The sequence below is a fragment of the Dama dama genome, chromosome 33 (assembly GCF_033118175.1).
Source record: "Dama dama isolate Ldn47 chromosome 33, ASM3311817v1, whole genome shotgun sequence".
Lineage (NCBI taxonomy): Eukaryota > Metazoa > Chordata > Mammalia > Artiodactyla > Cervidae > Dama > Dama dama.
Genome location: NC_083713.1, coordinates 40,923,244 through 40,940,722, shown reverse-complemented (window position 1 = coordinate 40,940,722; position 17,479 = coordinate 40,923,244). Strand labels below are relative to the sequence as shown.

General features: G+C 40.1%; 1 protein-coding gene across 3 annotated transcripts in view; it reads right to left on the bottom strand.

Annotated features, from left to right (window-relative positions):
* ACVR1 (activin A receptor type 1) overlaps positions 1 to 17,479 on the bottom strand; it is a 127,594-nt gene that overhangs the window by 15,852 nt on the left and 94,263 nt on the right. For all 3 annotated transcript variants that reach the window (XM_061135496.1, XM_061135498.1, XM_061135497.1), the window contains 4 exons: positions 15,706 to 15,917; positions 11,563 to 11,662; positions 7,853 to 7,999; positions 638 to 913 (listed from right to left, as the gene is read on the bottom strand). In XM_061135496.1, the coding sequence (XP_060991479.1) occupies positions 638 to 913; positions 7,853 to 7,999; positions 11,563 to 11,662; positions 15,706 to 15,917 (735 nt within the window). The remainder of the gene's footprint in view (positions 1 to 637; positions 914 to 7,852; positions 8,000 to 11,562; positions 11,663 to 15,705; positions 15,918 to 17,479) is intronic.

Sequence of the window (17,479 nt, the reverse complement as noted above, 5' to 3'; positions counted from 1 at the left end):
ATCTATATTAGTTGGAGGCTAATTACTTTACAATACTGTAGTGGTTTCTGCCATACACTGATATGAATCAGCCCTGGATTTACATGTGTGTACCTACTTTCTATAAAGGCTTGTAAAATCAGAAGGCACCAGTAGTGGTTGCCTCTCAGGGTGGGCTGGGGCAGGAACGAACTGAACCAGCCCAAACTGACTTTCTAGGATAACAGGAAGATCTGTATCTCGACAGGGATTTGGACTTTACAGCTTCTGTCAAAACTCTGAGAGTTAAGATCTGTGCAATTAATGTGAAATGTAAATTTTACCTGAAAAGAAAAAAGTAAACAAAAACTCCCAGTGAATGATACAGTGGTGAGTATGCTGAAGCCACTGGAAGGAAGGGCTCTTTTGTCTGTGTTGACTTTGAAATGTACCAGAGATTTGAGGTGTACTGATAAATAGGAGGCTGGATATGTGATAACAGTAAAATGTTCATGGGAGAATCTAGGTGGTAGATATACAGGTGTTCACCATGAAGCCATTTCAATTTGCATTCTTGAAATTTTCCATAACTGTTAGGAGAGAAAAAGATGCAACCCAGCTAAACGGGAACATGACAAAAGTTAAAACAGTAAATTAAAAAATACTTTAAAAAATTTACCCAAATCTGCTATGCAACACTGTCCATTCTTCTTAACCAGGATGTTTTTGCTTTTTAAATCTCGATGAGCAATGGCTGGTTTCCCTTGGGTCCCAAAGATCTCTATGTGCAAATGTGCGAGACCGCTAGCTATGGACAGCACTATTCTCAGGCAGCTCACAGTATCCAGAGTAGTAAGCTGAAGATAGTCGTAAAGCGATCCCATTTCATGATAATGTGTGATTAACCACAACTGTGTACTGGAGTGTCTTGATGTCATGTCTGAAGCAATGAAACCTGGAGGGTGCAATGACAAAAATTAACAGACAGTGAGAATTCCACATTACAGCTTTAGTACACGAAACAGTGACCCATAGAGTAGAGATCACCCATGACAAAAATAATTACTCATCAACTACCATGAAAGGTTTACAAAGGCGTCAGCAGAGAAACAGAATGTACTTATTAATGCATTCAAAAGGCATTGCTAATGAATAGGAAATTTTCATATTCACTTCCATTGTAAATAATCCTTTAAAACTTTTTTTACCTTTTAAAAATATTTTACATTGCATGAAGATCAGATAGGAATAATATCTTTGTGCTTACCCACAATGATAGTGTCAAACCCTTCATTGTGCTGGCATTCCAAGCACAGATCATTCATCATCCACCCAGAGGGAACACAAAACCTAGAACCTAGACACCTGTGTTCCAGTCTCGATCTGCCTGTGATCTGCTGTGTAATATTGGACAACTCACTTGGGCTCTTTGGGTTGTCTCTGCTGTAAAATCAAGGGGTGAGTTTATATTAAATAGCTGACTGATTCATTAAATTTAAAAAGGAATCTATCAATATATAACAAGCATCCTCTTCGTCAGTCACACAGGACAATCAAGATGATAGTATTTGTAGGCTAGAAAACAGATTTGAAAAGGAAAAATTACAGTATAATATGAGAACAGCCTTATTGTATACTAATATGTGGAAAGGGCAACAGGAGCCCAGAGCAGGGAATTAGAATAACTCAGACTAGATGTTATGGTAGGCTTCCATCAAAAAGTGACTACTGAAGGGGTCTTGAAAAGAAGTGAGATACTCATCCTGTGATAAACCATAATAGAAAAGAATATGGAAATTTATATATATATATATGTATAACTGAGTCACTATGCTGTAAAGCAGAAATTAATATGATACTGTAAGTCAACTATACTTCAATAAATTTTTTTTAAAAAAGAAGTGAGATATTGAAAGATGTAGATACAGAGGAAGGAAGAAGCTTTTCTAGACATTCTGAGGGGACTTTTCAGCACACTGAATGAACCTGAAGTCAGAGACACTTCTGAACCTGTGAAATAGTGTACCTGTCTTTTCTGCTACAGAGATGCTTTCTTAGCATTATAGAACACTATGAACACACTTGATGGAGAGTGAAATTTAGAACTTAGAAATATAAGGGGATTTTTATTTTAAAGGCAGATAAGACTTGAAGAATTAAATGACTTGTGAAAGTATGAAAAAAAAGGAAAACACATTAAAATGCTTTATATAAAGTACTTAATATAAAATTTGTAACACTTTCACAGATTTTGATTTTTATAACATTTTCACAAATTAGGATTTTTCTCAACATACCAGTAGGATAAATATCATTATACTCATTTTACAAATAATTGAGTTGCTGCTGGGAGGGGCCAAGGATCACACGGCTATGAAGTTGCTACTAACTCCAAGTTTGATGCTAGCTGCCCTGATGCACCATACCTTGCGTAAGAAAGTGCTGGGAACAGAGAAAGGTACCTAATTTGATCATCCTCAACAGAAGCTGTCACTAATTAGTGAGAACTAGCAGTGTGCCAACAGAGAAGGCAATGACACCCCACTCCAGTACTCTTGCCTGGAAAATCCCATGGACGGAGGAGCCTGGTGGGCTGCAGTCCATGGGGTCGCTAAGAGTCGGATACAACTGAGCAACTTCACTTTCACTTTTCACTTTCATGCACTGGAGAAGGAAATGGCAACCCACTCCAGTGTTCTTGCCTGGAGAGTCCCAGGGACGGGGGTGCCTGGTGGGCTGCTGTCTCGGGGGTTGCACAGAGTCGGACACGACTGATGTGACTTAGTAGCACTTAGTGTGCCAGACACAGGTTTAAACACCCCATGTGCAACCCTCCAACAACATGAACGGGATGGATTACATCACTAACATTAAAGTTACCGACACTAAGGTCAGTAATGTCACTGACATTACGGCCGGTAACGTTAAGGTCACTGACATCAACATCAGCAAGCCAGCCAGCAGTCTGGCTCTAGAACCCAGACTCCTCCCTACCAATTCATCCTGCCTTCAGACAAGCTGGCTTCTACTCAGAGAAAGACAATCCTGACGTCTGTACCCATGGGACATCTGTAAAGTGAACTGAACAACACTTCTACACCTTGAATCTTCATCCTTCTCCCGCTTCCTCTAAGGTGGTCCCCACAGCCAGCCTTAGTCTCTCACTCTTCTCCAGCCTATCTTCGTGTCCCCATAGCTGATGCTCTTGGCACCCTTAGCTGACCACAACATAAATCAAAATGTGCATTTAGATGTCAGTTATTCTTGCAAAAGAAAATATTTCTGCTACAACAAGGTCCTATTGTACAGCAGTGTGGGTGCCTCGTCGCTCAGCTGTGTCAGTCTTTGTGACCCCATGGACTATAGCCTGCCAGGCTCCTTGGTCCGTGGGATTTGCCAGGCAAGAATACTGGAGTGGGTTGCCATTTCCTCCTCCAGGGGATCTTCCAGACCCAGAGATCTAACCCACATCTATTGTGTCTCTTGCATTGCTGGCAGATTCTTTACCCACTGAGCCATCAAAAGGAATATCCTATTGTATAGCACAGGGAATGACATTCAGTATCCTGAGATTAAACCATAACAGAAAAGAACACATAAAAAATGTGTGTGTGTGTGTGTGTGTGTGTGTGTATATATATATATATATATATATAACTGGATCACTTTGCTGTATAGCAGAAATGAATGCAACATTGTAAATCAACTATACTTCAATTTTTAAACGTTTCTGCTTGATCATTTTATACCACATGATATCCATCTTTAATAACTTTCTCAAAAATGAGTATCCCAAACTATAGAAGCACCACTCCAAAGAAATTAAATCACTGCAATAAATTTGTGTAGCCTTTATTGATTCTTCTGGCCAAGGGAGCGCAGCATCTGATTGATTGAGTGATTAAATAAATAAATAAGTAAATAAGATTCATTCTCTCACCTTCTCTAAGTCCCCAAGTTCTTAGAGAGGGATTTTTTCTGGCCCTTAATTATGCTTTAGACCTTCAAGAAAAATGACTTTCAAATAAGTAGGATTTTTAAAAGCTGTTTACCACTCAAGTCTGAATTTGTAACTACATTTGCTTCAACATGCTAGAGCATTTTTCTGGGACATTTGCAGATTGAGTCAAAGCCCTCTACTATTAGTGGAGACTGAACAGGTGCCCATAAGTTGGAAGTCTGGCCCAACCATTGGATGTGTTCATGACACAGAGAGAAAGTGATTAGGGTAAAAGTCTTTTTCAGAACAGCCAAAGTCATCTTCCCAGGCTCCTCAAGAACTAAAATAAAACCCAAATCTTAAGCGAGGTAAGCAGTACCCTTGTGAGCCTCTTGAGTGGCAGCTCTTGTGGGAGACAGGCGCCAGGCAGCTCTGACCGTGGACGAGTGAGGTCAGCATGCCGTGGAGCACAGGGTTTGAGAGTGTTAGGCTCCTGAGCCGCAATGCTGGGCATTCACGTGGCTCACCATCCTGAGCTGGGTGATCCCACCTCTGTCACGTTTAAAATCACCACCTTGGGGGCTGGGAGAGAGGCTCCACAGGGAGGGGACACATGCATACTTAGGGCTGACTGACACTGTTGAGCAGAGACCATACAACATCGTAAAGCGATTATCCTCCAATTAAAAATTTAAAAGAAAAATTTTTTAAAGAGTATATACAATATAAAGAAAATCACCACCTTGGTTTCCTCATTTGTAAGATATGAATAGCACTGTCCTATACTTCAAAGGGTTACTGTGAGAATAAAAGAATTAGTACAAGTAAAATGCTTGGTAAGATGCCTACCACACAGTTAAGTGTTCAAGTGTAGTTGGTTACTCATAGCTCAAAATAGCTCAGGGTTCAATTACAACCCCAAATTTTGTAACTTAGTATCTTTTACGGAGTTTCCTTCCAATCGATCTCAAAAAATTCTGACATTAAATGGTGAATCAATACCTTTTAAGAGTATGAGACACTTCTACAGATAGAGAGTGTAATGGCTGCACAATATGAATGTATTTAAATCTCACATGATTAAAATGGTCAACTTAATAGATACTGTACCATAATTTTTTGGTGCTATAATCTTTTAAAAATTTATTTTACTGAAGGATAGTTGATGTACAATGTCATGTTAATTTCTGCTATACAACATAGTGATTCAGTTATACATATATATACACACATTCTTTTTCATATTCTTCTCCATTACTGTTTATCACAGGATATTGAATATAGTTCCCTATGCCATAGAGTAGGACCTTGCTGTTTACCCATTCTATATATAAGTTTGCATCTGCTAGTCCCAAACTCCCAATACTTCCCCCTCCACCATCCTCCACCCCCAACAGCCACAGTCTGTTCTCTACATCTGTGAGTCTGTTTGTGTTTTATAGATAAGCTCATGTCATATTTTAGATTTCACAAGTAAGTGATATCATGTGTACCATAATTTTTAAAAGAAGAGTGTAAGATGACAGGAATTCCCTGGTGATCCAGTGGTTTATTAGGACACAGTGTTTTCACCTACCACACAGGATTCAATCCCTGGTTGGTGAACATCCCAAAAGCTGTGTAGCTTGGCAAAAAAAAGTTTTTGGACTGAAATTCTCACATTAACTCAATCTCCCTGGTTTTAGTGATAAGGAAAAGGATGCTCAGAACATACAACTCTGGCCCAGAGTCACATTGTGGGCCTCTAATTATGTGAGAGTAGAAACCAGCTTCCCAAACTCCCAGACACTGTTCCAAACACCGTAACACAGCCTCCCATCATTCACTTACCTGCTGACTTCTACACCAGACAAAGCAGAACAAAGTGTTGATTGTTTTAGGGAGATAACCAGTGAAGGCCCAGAACTGTGTATGTGTGTGTATAATTATGTATTTCTTGGGGGCTAGAGTTGGCAGTACTCAGGGGTGGGGGAAATCATGATCTCATATTCAAGACAATATGCTCTTCTGATAGAAAAGAAAATGATCACAGAAAACCTCCAAGCCTCTCCATCCAAAAAGCTGCTAAAGAAGAAGTTAAACTGAAAAAGGTGGTACATGTTCTATGCGCCTTCTCAACTAAAGGGACTGACTACACAGTAAAATGAATCCACATAGCTGTAATTGTGATGAGGGTACAAGATCTCATGGATTCAGAATTTCCGAGGATCATTACTTAACAAGAAGTGGACAGTGGTTTGCCTTCTGTGATCACACTGAGGGACCCTAACTTCTCTCCCACGAATTGTATTGCAAAGGTGACTTTCAAATTTCCTGAGTGATTAAATCCAATTTAATCAATATCTGCTGAGCACCTACCACGTGCAGGGAACTGTCCCCAGGACTGGGTGTGAAAACAAAAACCTTATCAGTTGCAACCAGGAAAACAGGAGTATCTACCATTCTACAGTCACAGTGAAGATTAATGAGAAAATGGACATGACAGGCAGCAGTGCTGACTGCATGGTAACTGATCATCACTGCTGTTACACACACAAACTACAACATAAGGCAGTGTATGACAAGAGATACATAGTGCAGGTACGAAGTACCGGAGGGCAGAAGGGTACAGGTAGACCCCCTGGGAGAGTCTGGAAGGGAACTGAGAAGTTTTGATGCAAGAAAGGGTGGCTGGAGCGGGGGTATGGGGATAGTGGGTGAGCAGGACCACATGATGAAGGCATGGACAATACTGAGGAGCAACAAATATCGGAAGTGGCTGCATGTGGGCACGTGTATAGAGGAAGCAGCAGAGACTCCTTGAGACCTCAAAATAGAGCACCTGGAATGCTGGGCTCAGACGTCACACATGCTGCAAGCAGTACGAGAGTCAAAGACATTTTGAGCAGAAGCGTCTCAGCTCCCCAATGGAAGATAACTTAGTATCACAAGATGGACTGGAAAGGCAAGACCAACAGCATTGACACCAGTGAGGAGAACTAGGTGATGCCCGGGGCCCAGCGGGGAGGGGAAGGGGAGGGAAGGACACCAGAAACTGAGACCGTTCTGAGATGGAACATACCATCAAACTGTTAAGAGTCGAGCTTTGAACAACTTTCATACCATGATTTGCAGACAACTTGACTCAGGCTTCATTAATATACTGGCAAATACTACACCGGCAGTACTGGAATAGAAATGAATTCTGGCAACAATCTTCCTATAAGCCAAACCCAATCCAATAGCCATGACGTAGCCAACACTATCCTATAATAAAGAGTCAAATTCTACAGAAACTTTACATCCACTCTTAAAGAAGCACTCCAGGCAGCATTCCTCGCACAGGTATTAGTATAAACACATTTAGAGAAACTTTTCAAAAAGAAGTCGATGGACTAAAGAAATATTCTAACCCTTTATACTTCCATAGCAGTATTTCAATCAGCTCTTCACATATTTCACAAATGTTTCCAAGCTTTAGTTTCCAAATTAAAATGTATGCTAAACCCCTCTCTAAATCTGGGCTTTAAAAAGCAATGCCTTGTTTGAAGGAATGTGCATTTAATTATGATGTCCCTGGGAGCTATGAATCTCTAGGAAATCGTCCAAAGATCTTTCTTAGCTTGATTCAAGTAATAAATATTCAAAAAGGGTGGGGTAAGCAGAACTACTGAGGAAGCCTTGAAGTGAACAATATGGGGCAAATTTTTGTTATTTAAATAACAACCTGCAGAGGAAGACTTAGCAATAACAATTTCCTTTTCATCATCCAGAGAATCTTCAAACTTAGCTCCTCTGCAGATTTAAACAAGAGATTGGTGTGAAAAGAAAATTCAACAGTGTATATAAATGCTGACGGTCCCTATGTCACCATTCAGGAGAGACTTGCATATTCACACACACCCAATCAGAAAGGGCAAAGGCAGGCAATTATTTCTTTCTAGAAAAAAATTGATGAGGGGATTGTGTACTTACCTAAGATATTTTCATGCCTTAGCATCACAGTGTTGTACAATTCTGTTTCCCTAAACCACGACTTCTCATCCCGGGAGGAAAAGATCTTCACAGCGACGTTTTCCCCTTGCCAACTGCCCCTCCACACCTCACCATACCTGCCCTTCCCTGTGGAAAACAGCACAGAGGTGACGCTGGGAGGAGGACAGGACAGCTCACCAATTAACACTGTGCCCGCAACTCTCAACCCCTCCCCTTGGAAAAATACCACTAGGGAATACACTGGGTTGCTTAGAAAGTTCATCTGGGTTTTTCTGTAACATGTTATGACCAACCTGATAAATACCACTACCTCTTGCTTGTAAAGACATCTAAAAGCAAGGTGGAAACTGCCCCTCCCAGCCACCCTATTGTGACATCACATTAAACACGCTCAGAACCTGCATTCATACAATGAGCTGCTAGTTACAGAGTTTACATTTACATCCCTCTCTTAAAAGGTATGAAACGCATATGGTTTGTAAAAGCACATGAAAATTAGTAAGACAGAAAATGGTATAGATTATTAGACTTTGGTGTTGATGAAATCCAAGAAACATGTATGTGGCTAAATTGAATAGCTTATGTGATTCCTCCCCGTCATGATGGATCAACAGAGGCATTTTCTAAGAGTCCAAATTGGTGAATTTACATAGGCCTTTATATTTTTCACAAAGGAGAATATGAAGTTTGAGATGTGTGCTCTGAAGGATTAACACACATGTACACACAAACAGAACAATCCAGGTGTAGGAAATAGACGGGCAGCCACTGCCATCCGTAAAGGATTTCTTGGCAGAGGATATATTTCCAAAGAGGATCTGCAAAGTCTTAAACATGTAATCCCAGAACAGTCCCGATTTCTGACACTGGTTATGGGTGTTCCCTTGTGAGACTCCCTGTGATGCCACAAGTGGGCAACACTGGAAAGGCCACTTGGAGAAGACATTTTCAAAGCACGGCGACCAGCTGTGATCTGATCCATGGAGTACAGTCCCGGCACAAGGGGCGGCTTAACGACATGCCCCTGCTTCCACTCTTCTCCTTAATTACAGGTAGGTGATCAGGGAGGTTAGGTGGAGGAGGGAATTACCATGAGACAATGGGGATCATCACGGGGTATAATCAAAGGTGAAGACAGATGCGTAACCTAGAACACAGTACAGCAGGAGATCCGACTTGCAGAGCAGTGGGGCCTTCCGCCAAGGCTGGTGGCTGATGGTAATCTCAGCTGGTAATGACCACATACAGGAATATATGCATATGCGGGAATACAGCTCTTTGCTGGAAAACTAAGCCGCCAAGAACCCAAACATGGAGAAGGAAAGCGAGTCTGTCCAGAAGATTATGTCCTGAAGCATAATCAAACCTGCTCAGTCTAGATTCCCTTATGATAAGCAGTGTCTCCCTACTAAATACCAATAACTAATCCAAAGGGCATTAAATGAACCCAGGAAGGGTCTCTGTGGGCCACTGTCAAGTCACAAAAATCGTATTGGGTACAGGATTAATTTGAATAAAGTCATGGCAATTGTCCAGCATTTGTAGTTTAAGATGAAGACCAGTGCTAAGATCTATAGCATGGACTGCTACAAAATGGAACACTAATCTTCTCCTGCCTTTGGTTCCATTCTGTATCTTTATCAGCCCTTTGTCCTCATATTCTCATTAGGAAGGAGAGAAAAATACCCCAGAGCATTGTGGACATTACTATATAGTTGCCTCAAATCCTTTTTACAAAGGAAAAAGAGACAGATGTCAGCGTTAAGTAGACAGAACTGAAACAGAAACCTACTTCAGTGCTTTTCAAAGGCTTTTAAGTTGTCAAATGCTTTTTGCAGATGCAGCCTATGCATAAGTTCCTGAAAAGAGAAGCAGAGCTGCCTCAGTCCTGGCCATGGAGATGCAAAAGAGGACGCTTTAACACCTGAAATTCAGAGGTACACTGATCCCACCTGGAACAACTGATCTAGTCCAATTCCCTACATTTTTGAACCAAAAATGGTAAGATACTATCCAAATAGTTCATGACATATATTTTTATCCAAGGCTGTACTACATGAACACTGGAAGCTACTGAAATGCATGGCTCTTTAGCATTAAGGCAGTAAAATGATGAACTTGAACTATTTTAAAAAAATGCTGAAGAATATCTATACAACCACAAACAGTATGCATTTTTAAAGATGCAATATTATTTTGTCCTCTGGACTCTGGGGTCCACCCCTCAGGGCTGCTGTTGCATGAATGGTGAGTTACCATGGGACAACAGGGTGGGGGGTAATGTCCCCCTTCACTGCCTTCTGATCCCAATCCAGTCACCCTTGTTCATGATCAAATAGGATGTTAGCTGGTATAAGAAAACTACCTTGGTTGTAAGCAGTGAGCATGTTGGGAGCTTTTCCACTTTTATTAATATTTTCCCTACTCACAGTCCACCGTGGAGGAGAAGCATGAAGTGGGAGTTCAGAAACACTCACAGTAGCTGCAGACCTAGAGAAGAGGCCACAGGCTCCTGTCAGTAGCCGGTGTACCTGCAGGCGGCGGTCGCTGTTTTTACCACCTCTGCCCACCTGCCTTCCACTGCTGTATTTGGGGATGTCCTGGCTCCCATGAAAACAGGAAGAAAAGTCGGAGGGTAGCAGCAGCCAAGGGTGAAGCAGCCTATGATGGCCAGTCACCTCCCAAAAACAAAAAAATGAGATGACAAGAGCTGCAAAGCCAGCTCATGCGTCTCAAACTGGGAGAACTAGGAGGAGAGTGTGGAGATGGTTCTAATCCATTACTTGTACTGTGGCCATCCCTGTATGCCATCTAAAGGAGAAATTACTGAAAACTGTCGTGAGTTGCAAATACCCAAAAATCAGGACTTTCAAAAAAAAAAAAAAGCATACTGCACTATCTTCCAAGAGGACAATTCAGCAATATATAAAGACAAGCCATAAAAAGTTAAAAAATTTGACCCAGGAACCCCAATTCCTGGAAGTTTACGCTACTCACTCAAAAGAAGCAATGTGTGCCAATTTTTTTTCAAGTATTGTTACAGTTATTACTCAATAGACAATTACACAACCACTCAGATACCTGTGATGTGTACAAACATATGAAAATGTGTATGAGCTTAAAACTGAAAACAGGGACACATTACATACACACTATGATTACATCTCTACACAAATATATTCTGATACAGGAAAAAAAATGTGAGAGGCCATAGAGAAATGTACATAGCTCCTTTAAATAAAGGAGCTATAAGGGTAGCTTTGGCAAGTTTATTTCATTTTTTTTTAAGGGGGAAGAATGAGAAAGTAAAAAATTGCAATAGTCAAGATTATTGTCCAAAAACCAACTTACCTCAGATTCACCAATGCCTATCTTTGGTCAGGAGCAGGCATATTAGTTCATTTTCAAGCAGTCCCAATATCGTGAAGGGTTTACTTAAAACTGAAAGCCTTTGACTAGGTATTTTCTATACTAACTAGTGGCAGACTCCTTTGAAAAGAACTTTACCAAGTTCAAGTGCTCCAACACAAGTCACAGATTAGAAGCACAGCTACTCCACAGGGCTATCTCACACCTCCTGACATTTAACAAGCAAGAGACAGAAGAAGCAGATTTTCCAAGGTCCATATACTTCTAGAACCACAGTGAACACTGCACAGACCCCACAAAGAAAGGGAAAAGAGAATTACCAACACACTCCAGCAGTGTAATCTGACGGGCCACTGTCCTCTGTACCAGAAAAGGAAGACCAGAGCCGCTTCCCGATGTACACGAATGATCCAATAAATCCTGTAGTTCAAAACAAGGAGAAAGAGAAAGGATTGAGGAACCGCTTCCAGGTCAGAGCATGCATCTGGGTGTAACTTGTATGGAGGCTGCGATCCTGGAAACGTGGCCCATCCAGGTGCATGGAAAGCCCCACTGGATGAAGGACTGATCTTATTCCTTAGGAAAACCTGAAGCTAGCCCCTTCTCTAATATGGGATCAGTTTCCCTGAGGGATCTTCCTGAGTAGTCCTTTCTTGTACCCAGAGTTTTAGAATAAAATAGCTGAAGAAAGAAAATGAGTGGACCAAGTCAAAGATGTAAATTAAAAAGCCCAATACAGGGCTGAGCCCAAAGGAAAGCACTAGACAGAAAATGGAGCAAAAATAAAAGGCTTTCAAGTCCGAAAGCTGAGCACAGTTGACCCTATTCTGCCCTGCTCATGGTATCTATCAAGGGATGTATGTTAATTGACATGCCAGCTAAGGAACTCTAATAAGGAACAAACTAATTAGGAATGGGGAACAAACAACTCTAATGCAGTGGCCGTGTGCATCCTCAAACTGGTCCACTCGAGTAGAGAGTGACCAGGATGCAGGTTACCTTTAAGGTAGGCAAGGAACAAGAGGCACAAAATTAATACTTCTATGTCATTTCCTTTTTTAAAAAATAGTTGTCTACTCTTAAAATTTTTAAATGAGGAAAGATTCTTTAAATTCTATAGTGCTTTACAATTTTCAAAAGTTTCTCACACATGATTTCATATACTGTATGTCATTCCTGATGTCAATTACCCACAAAGCAGAGAGAGAAAGAAATATAACTTCCATTAAAACATAAAACTATACCCCAAATCTACTCTGGGCTTCCCTTGTGGCTCATCTGGTAAAGAATTTGCCCGCAAAGTGGGAGACCCTAGGTTCAATCCCTGGGTTGGGAAGATCCCCTGGAGATGGGAAAGGCTACCCAGCCCAGTATTCTGGCCTGGAGAATTCCATGGGCTTTGTAGTCCATGGGGTCGCAAAGAATCAGACACGACTGAGCGGCTTTCACTTCCCTTCCCTTCCCTTCAATCTACTTCTAAAAATGAACACACTGCAAAAAAGATTCCCAATTAGTTCATTCATAAATTTTCCATTCTTACTCTCAGTACAAGCCAAGAAGCAGATGCCTTTTTGAATCAGGAATGGATTTTCTATCATAAACAATACTGTGCCTATGGTGATTGTGGTAATGTTACAGCAATGTTGAGCTGACACTCCCCAAAGCTCCTCCTTTCCCAAACATTGTAGCTGGCCTGTTGAAGGAATACATTTCTTTGTTCAAATTTCATCATCTTTTACTTACTCTGAGCACCACTCTGAAATACTGTTGATCAGCAAAATTACCAAAATCTGAACATCCAAAGAAAGAAATTTAGAATTCTTAAAAGCCATAAAATAGATAATCAGCAAGAAATTGAATATAGATGAAGTAGTTTCACATCTCCCTAACTATCTCTTTTGCTGTTCACTTTTCTCTTTATTCATCCATTTTTTTGAGAGAATAATTTTGAAAATTAAACTGTATTTTTTTAAAATAATGTGCAGTCCTGGTTCTAAACCTAGTTCATAGACTTCAGGACAGGGGGGAAAAGAAATATCAACCGAAGACTAACAAACATTACTTCAACTCTTGGATGCCGAGGCTTCTTTTTCAGTGCAGGGGAGCTGTTTAGTAAGGTAGACATTGCTGAGTCATGTAAATGAGAATATCACTTAAATAAGCATGTCTGTAAACCAATAATGATGACTTGTTTTAAACAGTGTTGTTTACTATGTCATATCGTGATATATTGTCCTTTAACATGGCTGAGTGGAGAAGACTATCTTAGCATATGCTACCATTCTGCTTTCAGAATTATAGAAGCCACTTAGATAGTAATTTAGACTAGAGGTTCCCAGCAGTGCCCAATGTGATTAGTTACATTAGCAATTCTAAGAAACTAAATTCTGACTACTCGATCTCATACTTTTTGCTAAAGTTTTGTCAGGATTCAACCTTGCATCTTCCTTGCTAATAACTCAAAGAACTCATTTAGTTTGCCTTAAAATGTGAAATAAACTTCTAAGTACACTTCTAAAGAAAAACTGATTTTCTACTTTCTGAATGAAATGTCCTTATCCCCTCTCTTCCCAGTTTGATGTAGCAGAATTTAAATAGGTAGGGGGAAGAAAGCTAAACAAGGTTCCTTCCCCCTTTTTTTCATACAAAACTTGACTATGGTCCAGCGATGGAGAAGACAGTAGGACGGGCTAGTTCCCAGCCTGTATCAGCCACCATCAAATGTCTGCACAGCTGGCTAAGGGCAGTCGTCCAGGTGTAGCACCTGAGCTCCCAAGGCTGGGGAGAGCAAGTCTTCTCCAGCAAAAAAGCTTCACTGCAGAACTCGCAGTCACTTTTAGGTTTGTTATCTAGCAGATCAAGACTTAATTCAAGACAGTTTTAGGCAATGCATAGTCATGGCATAAATAACATTGAATCACATTAAATGCTGCCACCCTGACCATCTTTCATCAGTCAATGACAAGGAGAGCATCGATTTTGTGTTGGCATGACTTTTAACATCTTTCTAACATTCACAGATCTTTGCCTTTCTTAAAGGGACCATCTGACTCAGCATAATACCCCTGCCCTGTAGAATGTTATTACTTTTCCCTTCAGCACTTGACGTAACCTATTCATACCATGTGGTTCTCTTTCTCACTTAAAGCTTAAAGGTGCTTTAAAATTAACACTTGACAAACAATTTCAAAAAGTGAAAAAAGACAGTCGCTTTTTAATGTGATTTCATCATTTTAAACTGTGCAAAAAGAGTAACTTCAAAACATACAAATACAATGGCTTCTAACTCTGTGTAAGCCACAGGCTGACGGTGAGCCAGAGAAATGCGGATGATCTGAACGGTGTGTGCTGTACATGTCAAATACACAACAGATTTTGAAAGTTTTTTTAAAAAAGGATGCAAAATATCTCATTAATAATTCTTTATGATTATATACTAAAATGATAATTATTATGTTAACTCTGTTATGTTAAATATATTCTTAAAATTAATACCATCTGTGGGTTGTTTTTTTGTTTTGTTGTAACTTTTTTAAAGACAGCAAAGAGATCAAACCAGCCCGTCCTGAAGGAAATCAACCCTGACTATTCACTGGAAGGACCGATGATGAAGCTGAATCTCGAATACTCTGGCCACCTGAGGCCAAGAGCCGATTCATTGGAAAAGACCCTGATGGTGGAAAAGACTGAGGGCAGGAGGAGAAGAGGGCAACAGAGGATGAGATAGTTAGATGGCATCAACAACTCAATGGACATGAGTTTGAGCAAACTCCGGGAGATGGTGAAGGATGGGGAAGCCTGGCGTGCTGCAGTCCATGGGGTCGCAACAAGTCAGACACAGAACTTAGCAACTGAACGGCAACAACAACTAGAAAATTTTAAATTACACGCGCCACACATATTTCTATTGGACAGCACTGGTTTAACCAAATGAATGCCCTCCACAAGGGGGCAGCACAGGAGCACAGAAAATGTAATGGCTGCTTTTTTGGATGTTAGGTTTTAAAGTCTTAAATTACAGGGTGTTAAAATAATCTAGACAGGAAAGTGATTTTTAATATTAGGCAAAGGGTGCCTTTTTTTGCTAAAAGCACTATTATTGCTAAAAATAGAGTGAGTGAGTACCGTAAACTCCAACCCTGCCCTGCCACCATCAAAATTACAGGTGACCATTGTCTGTCCCTGTCCCTTCACTCCCAAAAGAAAAATAACTACCGAGAGTCAACTAAAATAAATCCACTCACTCATTTAATGTAAAGGTCTGTCTAAAATAAATGTTCTCATGTAGAGGAGACTAAACTCACATAAGCGTGCCAGCATATACTTGCTTAGAACATGAGACACCAGTAGTATGTGTGGACATGGTCCAGTCACCAGGAACTGCTTAGCATTTCATACTTGAAATTAACAAGCATCTTCAGCCATCTCTGTCACACGAGGGGTCCCCTGGAGCCCAAACTCACTGCTAAAGTGCTGTCTCCAACGTTGGTGGTGATGAGCCCTTCAATGGTGCCATATTCCACATCTCTGGGGTTGAGGCGTTCTTGATTGCGCCTTTTAAATTTTCGGAGAGCGACTCCCAATAGGCAGGCTAGAAGGCATACTGCGAACACTACAGACAAAATGATGAGGCCAACCTCCAAGTGGAAATTCTGTGTTCCAGGAAAAGATTTCCCTGGAGATGGGGGAGAGAAGGGTAATTGGCTGTAGGATCATTGTTGTTAATATTTAGTATAACCAATACCTAACAAGTAGCTCCTGACCCCGACCACATAGTTTTTATAAGTTGCAAAGTGCTAAAACTAAAATACTTCATAACACCTGGCCAACAGCCCAGTCATTTAACCATTATTCATTTAGACACAATAGGATTTTGAAAAAACTCCACTGAGAACCAACTTAACGCATCTGTGTGAAAAGTGTTTTTAAAATATAAAGTACTATACAAATCTGATACTATCCTTATTAACTGAAGATCTGATCTGTAAGGATGTTTTATCATCAAGCCCTTACAGATATCATGCTGCAATATTCCTATGAGAAAGTGCTATCTGAGTTAAGACCAAATTATCCAATCTGTGGCCTTCTCTTGGATATCTATTGCTGTATTCTCATTGCTATTTTTGCATAATGATTTGTGCCTAGGAACCTATTCATTCAACTTTCTTTAACTCACTTATTCAACATTAATTCACTCACTTAAAACATTCACTCTGATTCACTCACTCACCTAATCACACATTGACTCTCTGGCTCAGACATTATCACATCACCCATTCAAACATTTATGCATTCATTCACCTGAACACTCACATGTCACAGAGGCTTTCATCTTGTGTAGTGAGTTAAAGTTTCTTAGTTGGATAGTGAAGGTCATAATTAAAAGATCCCAAAGCAATTATCACCTGTGATTTCAGACCCCCTTCCTAAGACATTATACAACCAAGCCCTGTTCTTCCCCACGAAGGTCTTACTCTTTCCATGTCCTGGCCCCTTCAGTCATTCAATCTCAAGCTGAATTTCCTTTATAAATTTCTCTAAACTTTCCAAATCCAAATTAATCAATAACTTGTCACATAATACTCCATGGTACATGTCATTTGTAAAATAAAGCATAAAACTAATTACGTACAACATTAAGTTATAAATATCATGCCTCCCTAATTAAATTAGAAATTCCTTAAGTAAATAAATTTTGTATTACAAGTCTAATCTGGCAGAGTCTTCTGCAGATGAGAAACTTTTCATACTGTAGACATGATTTTTATGTGACTGCAGACATTTTTCATGGTCTGTCCACTCTATTAATCACAGTTTAACTCACAAGGTTTAAAACTTTATTCCATCAAGTACCCTTTTTAGTTTTAACCATTTAATACAAAATCTCTTTTATTATTCAATCCTATTTGCTTACCAGACTTTAACCTTTTCTATAGACCTTAAGGTCCTCACCATAACTTTAAAAATTATTAATTATACAACATGATCTTGTATCAGTTTTTTGTTTTGTTTTGTTTTGTTTTTCATTTTTCTGTCTCTCTCTCTTGCTAGTTATCATTTCTGGCCTTGGATACTTCTCATAACCTCTCCTACAGTTTGTTTCTTTTTTGTGTGAGTGAAAGATTAAGGACACCTATTAAAAATGTAGTATATATTAAGACAGTAAATTTGGCTTGGGCTGAATCTACAGACTAAGGTACATTAATATTTGTAGGGGCTTTGAGATGCAGTGTAGGG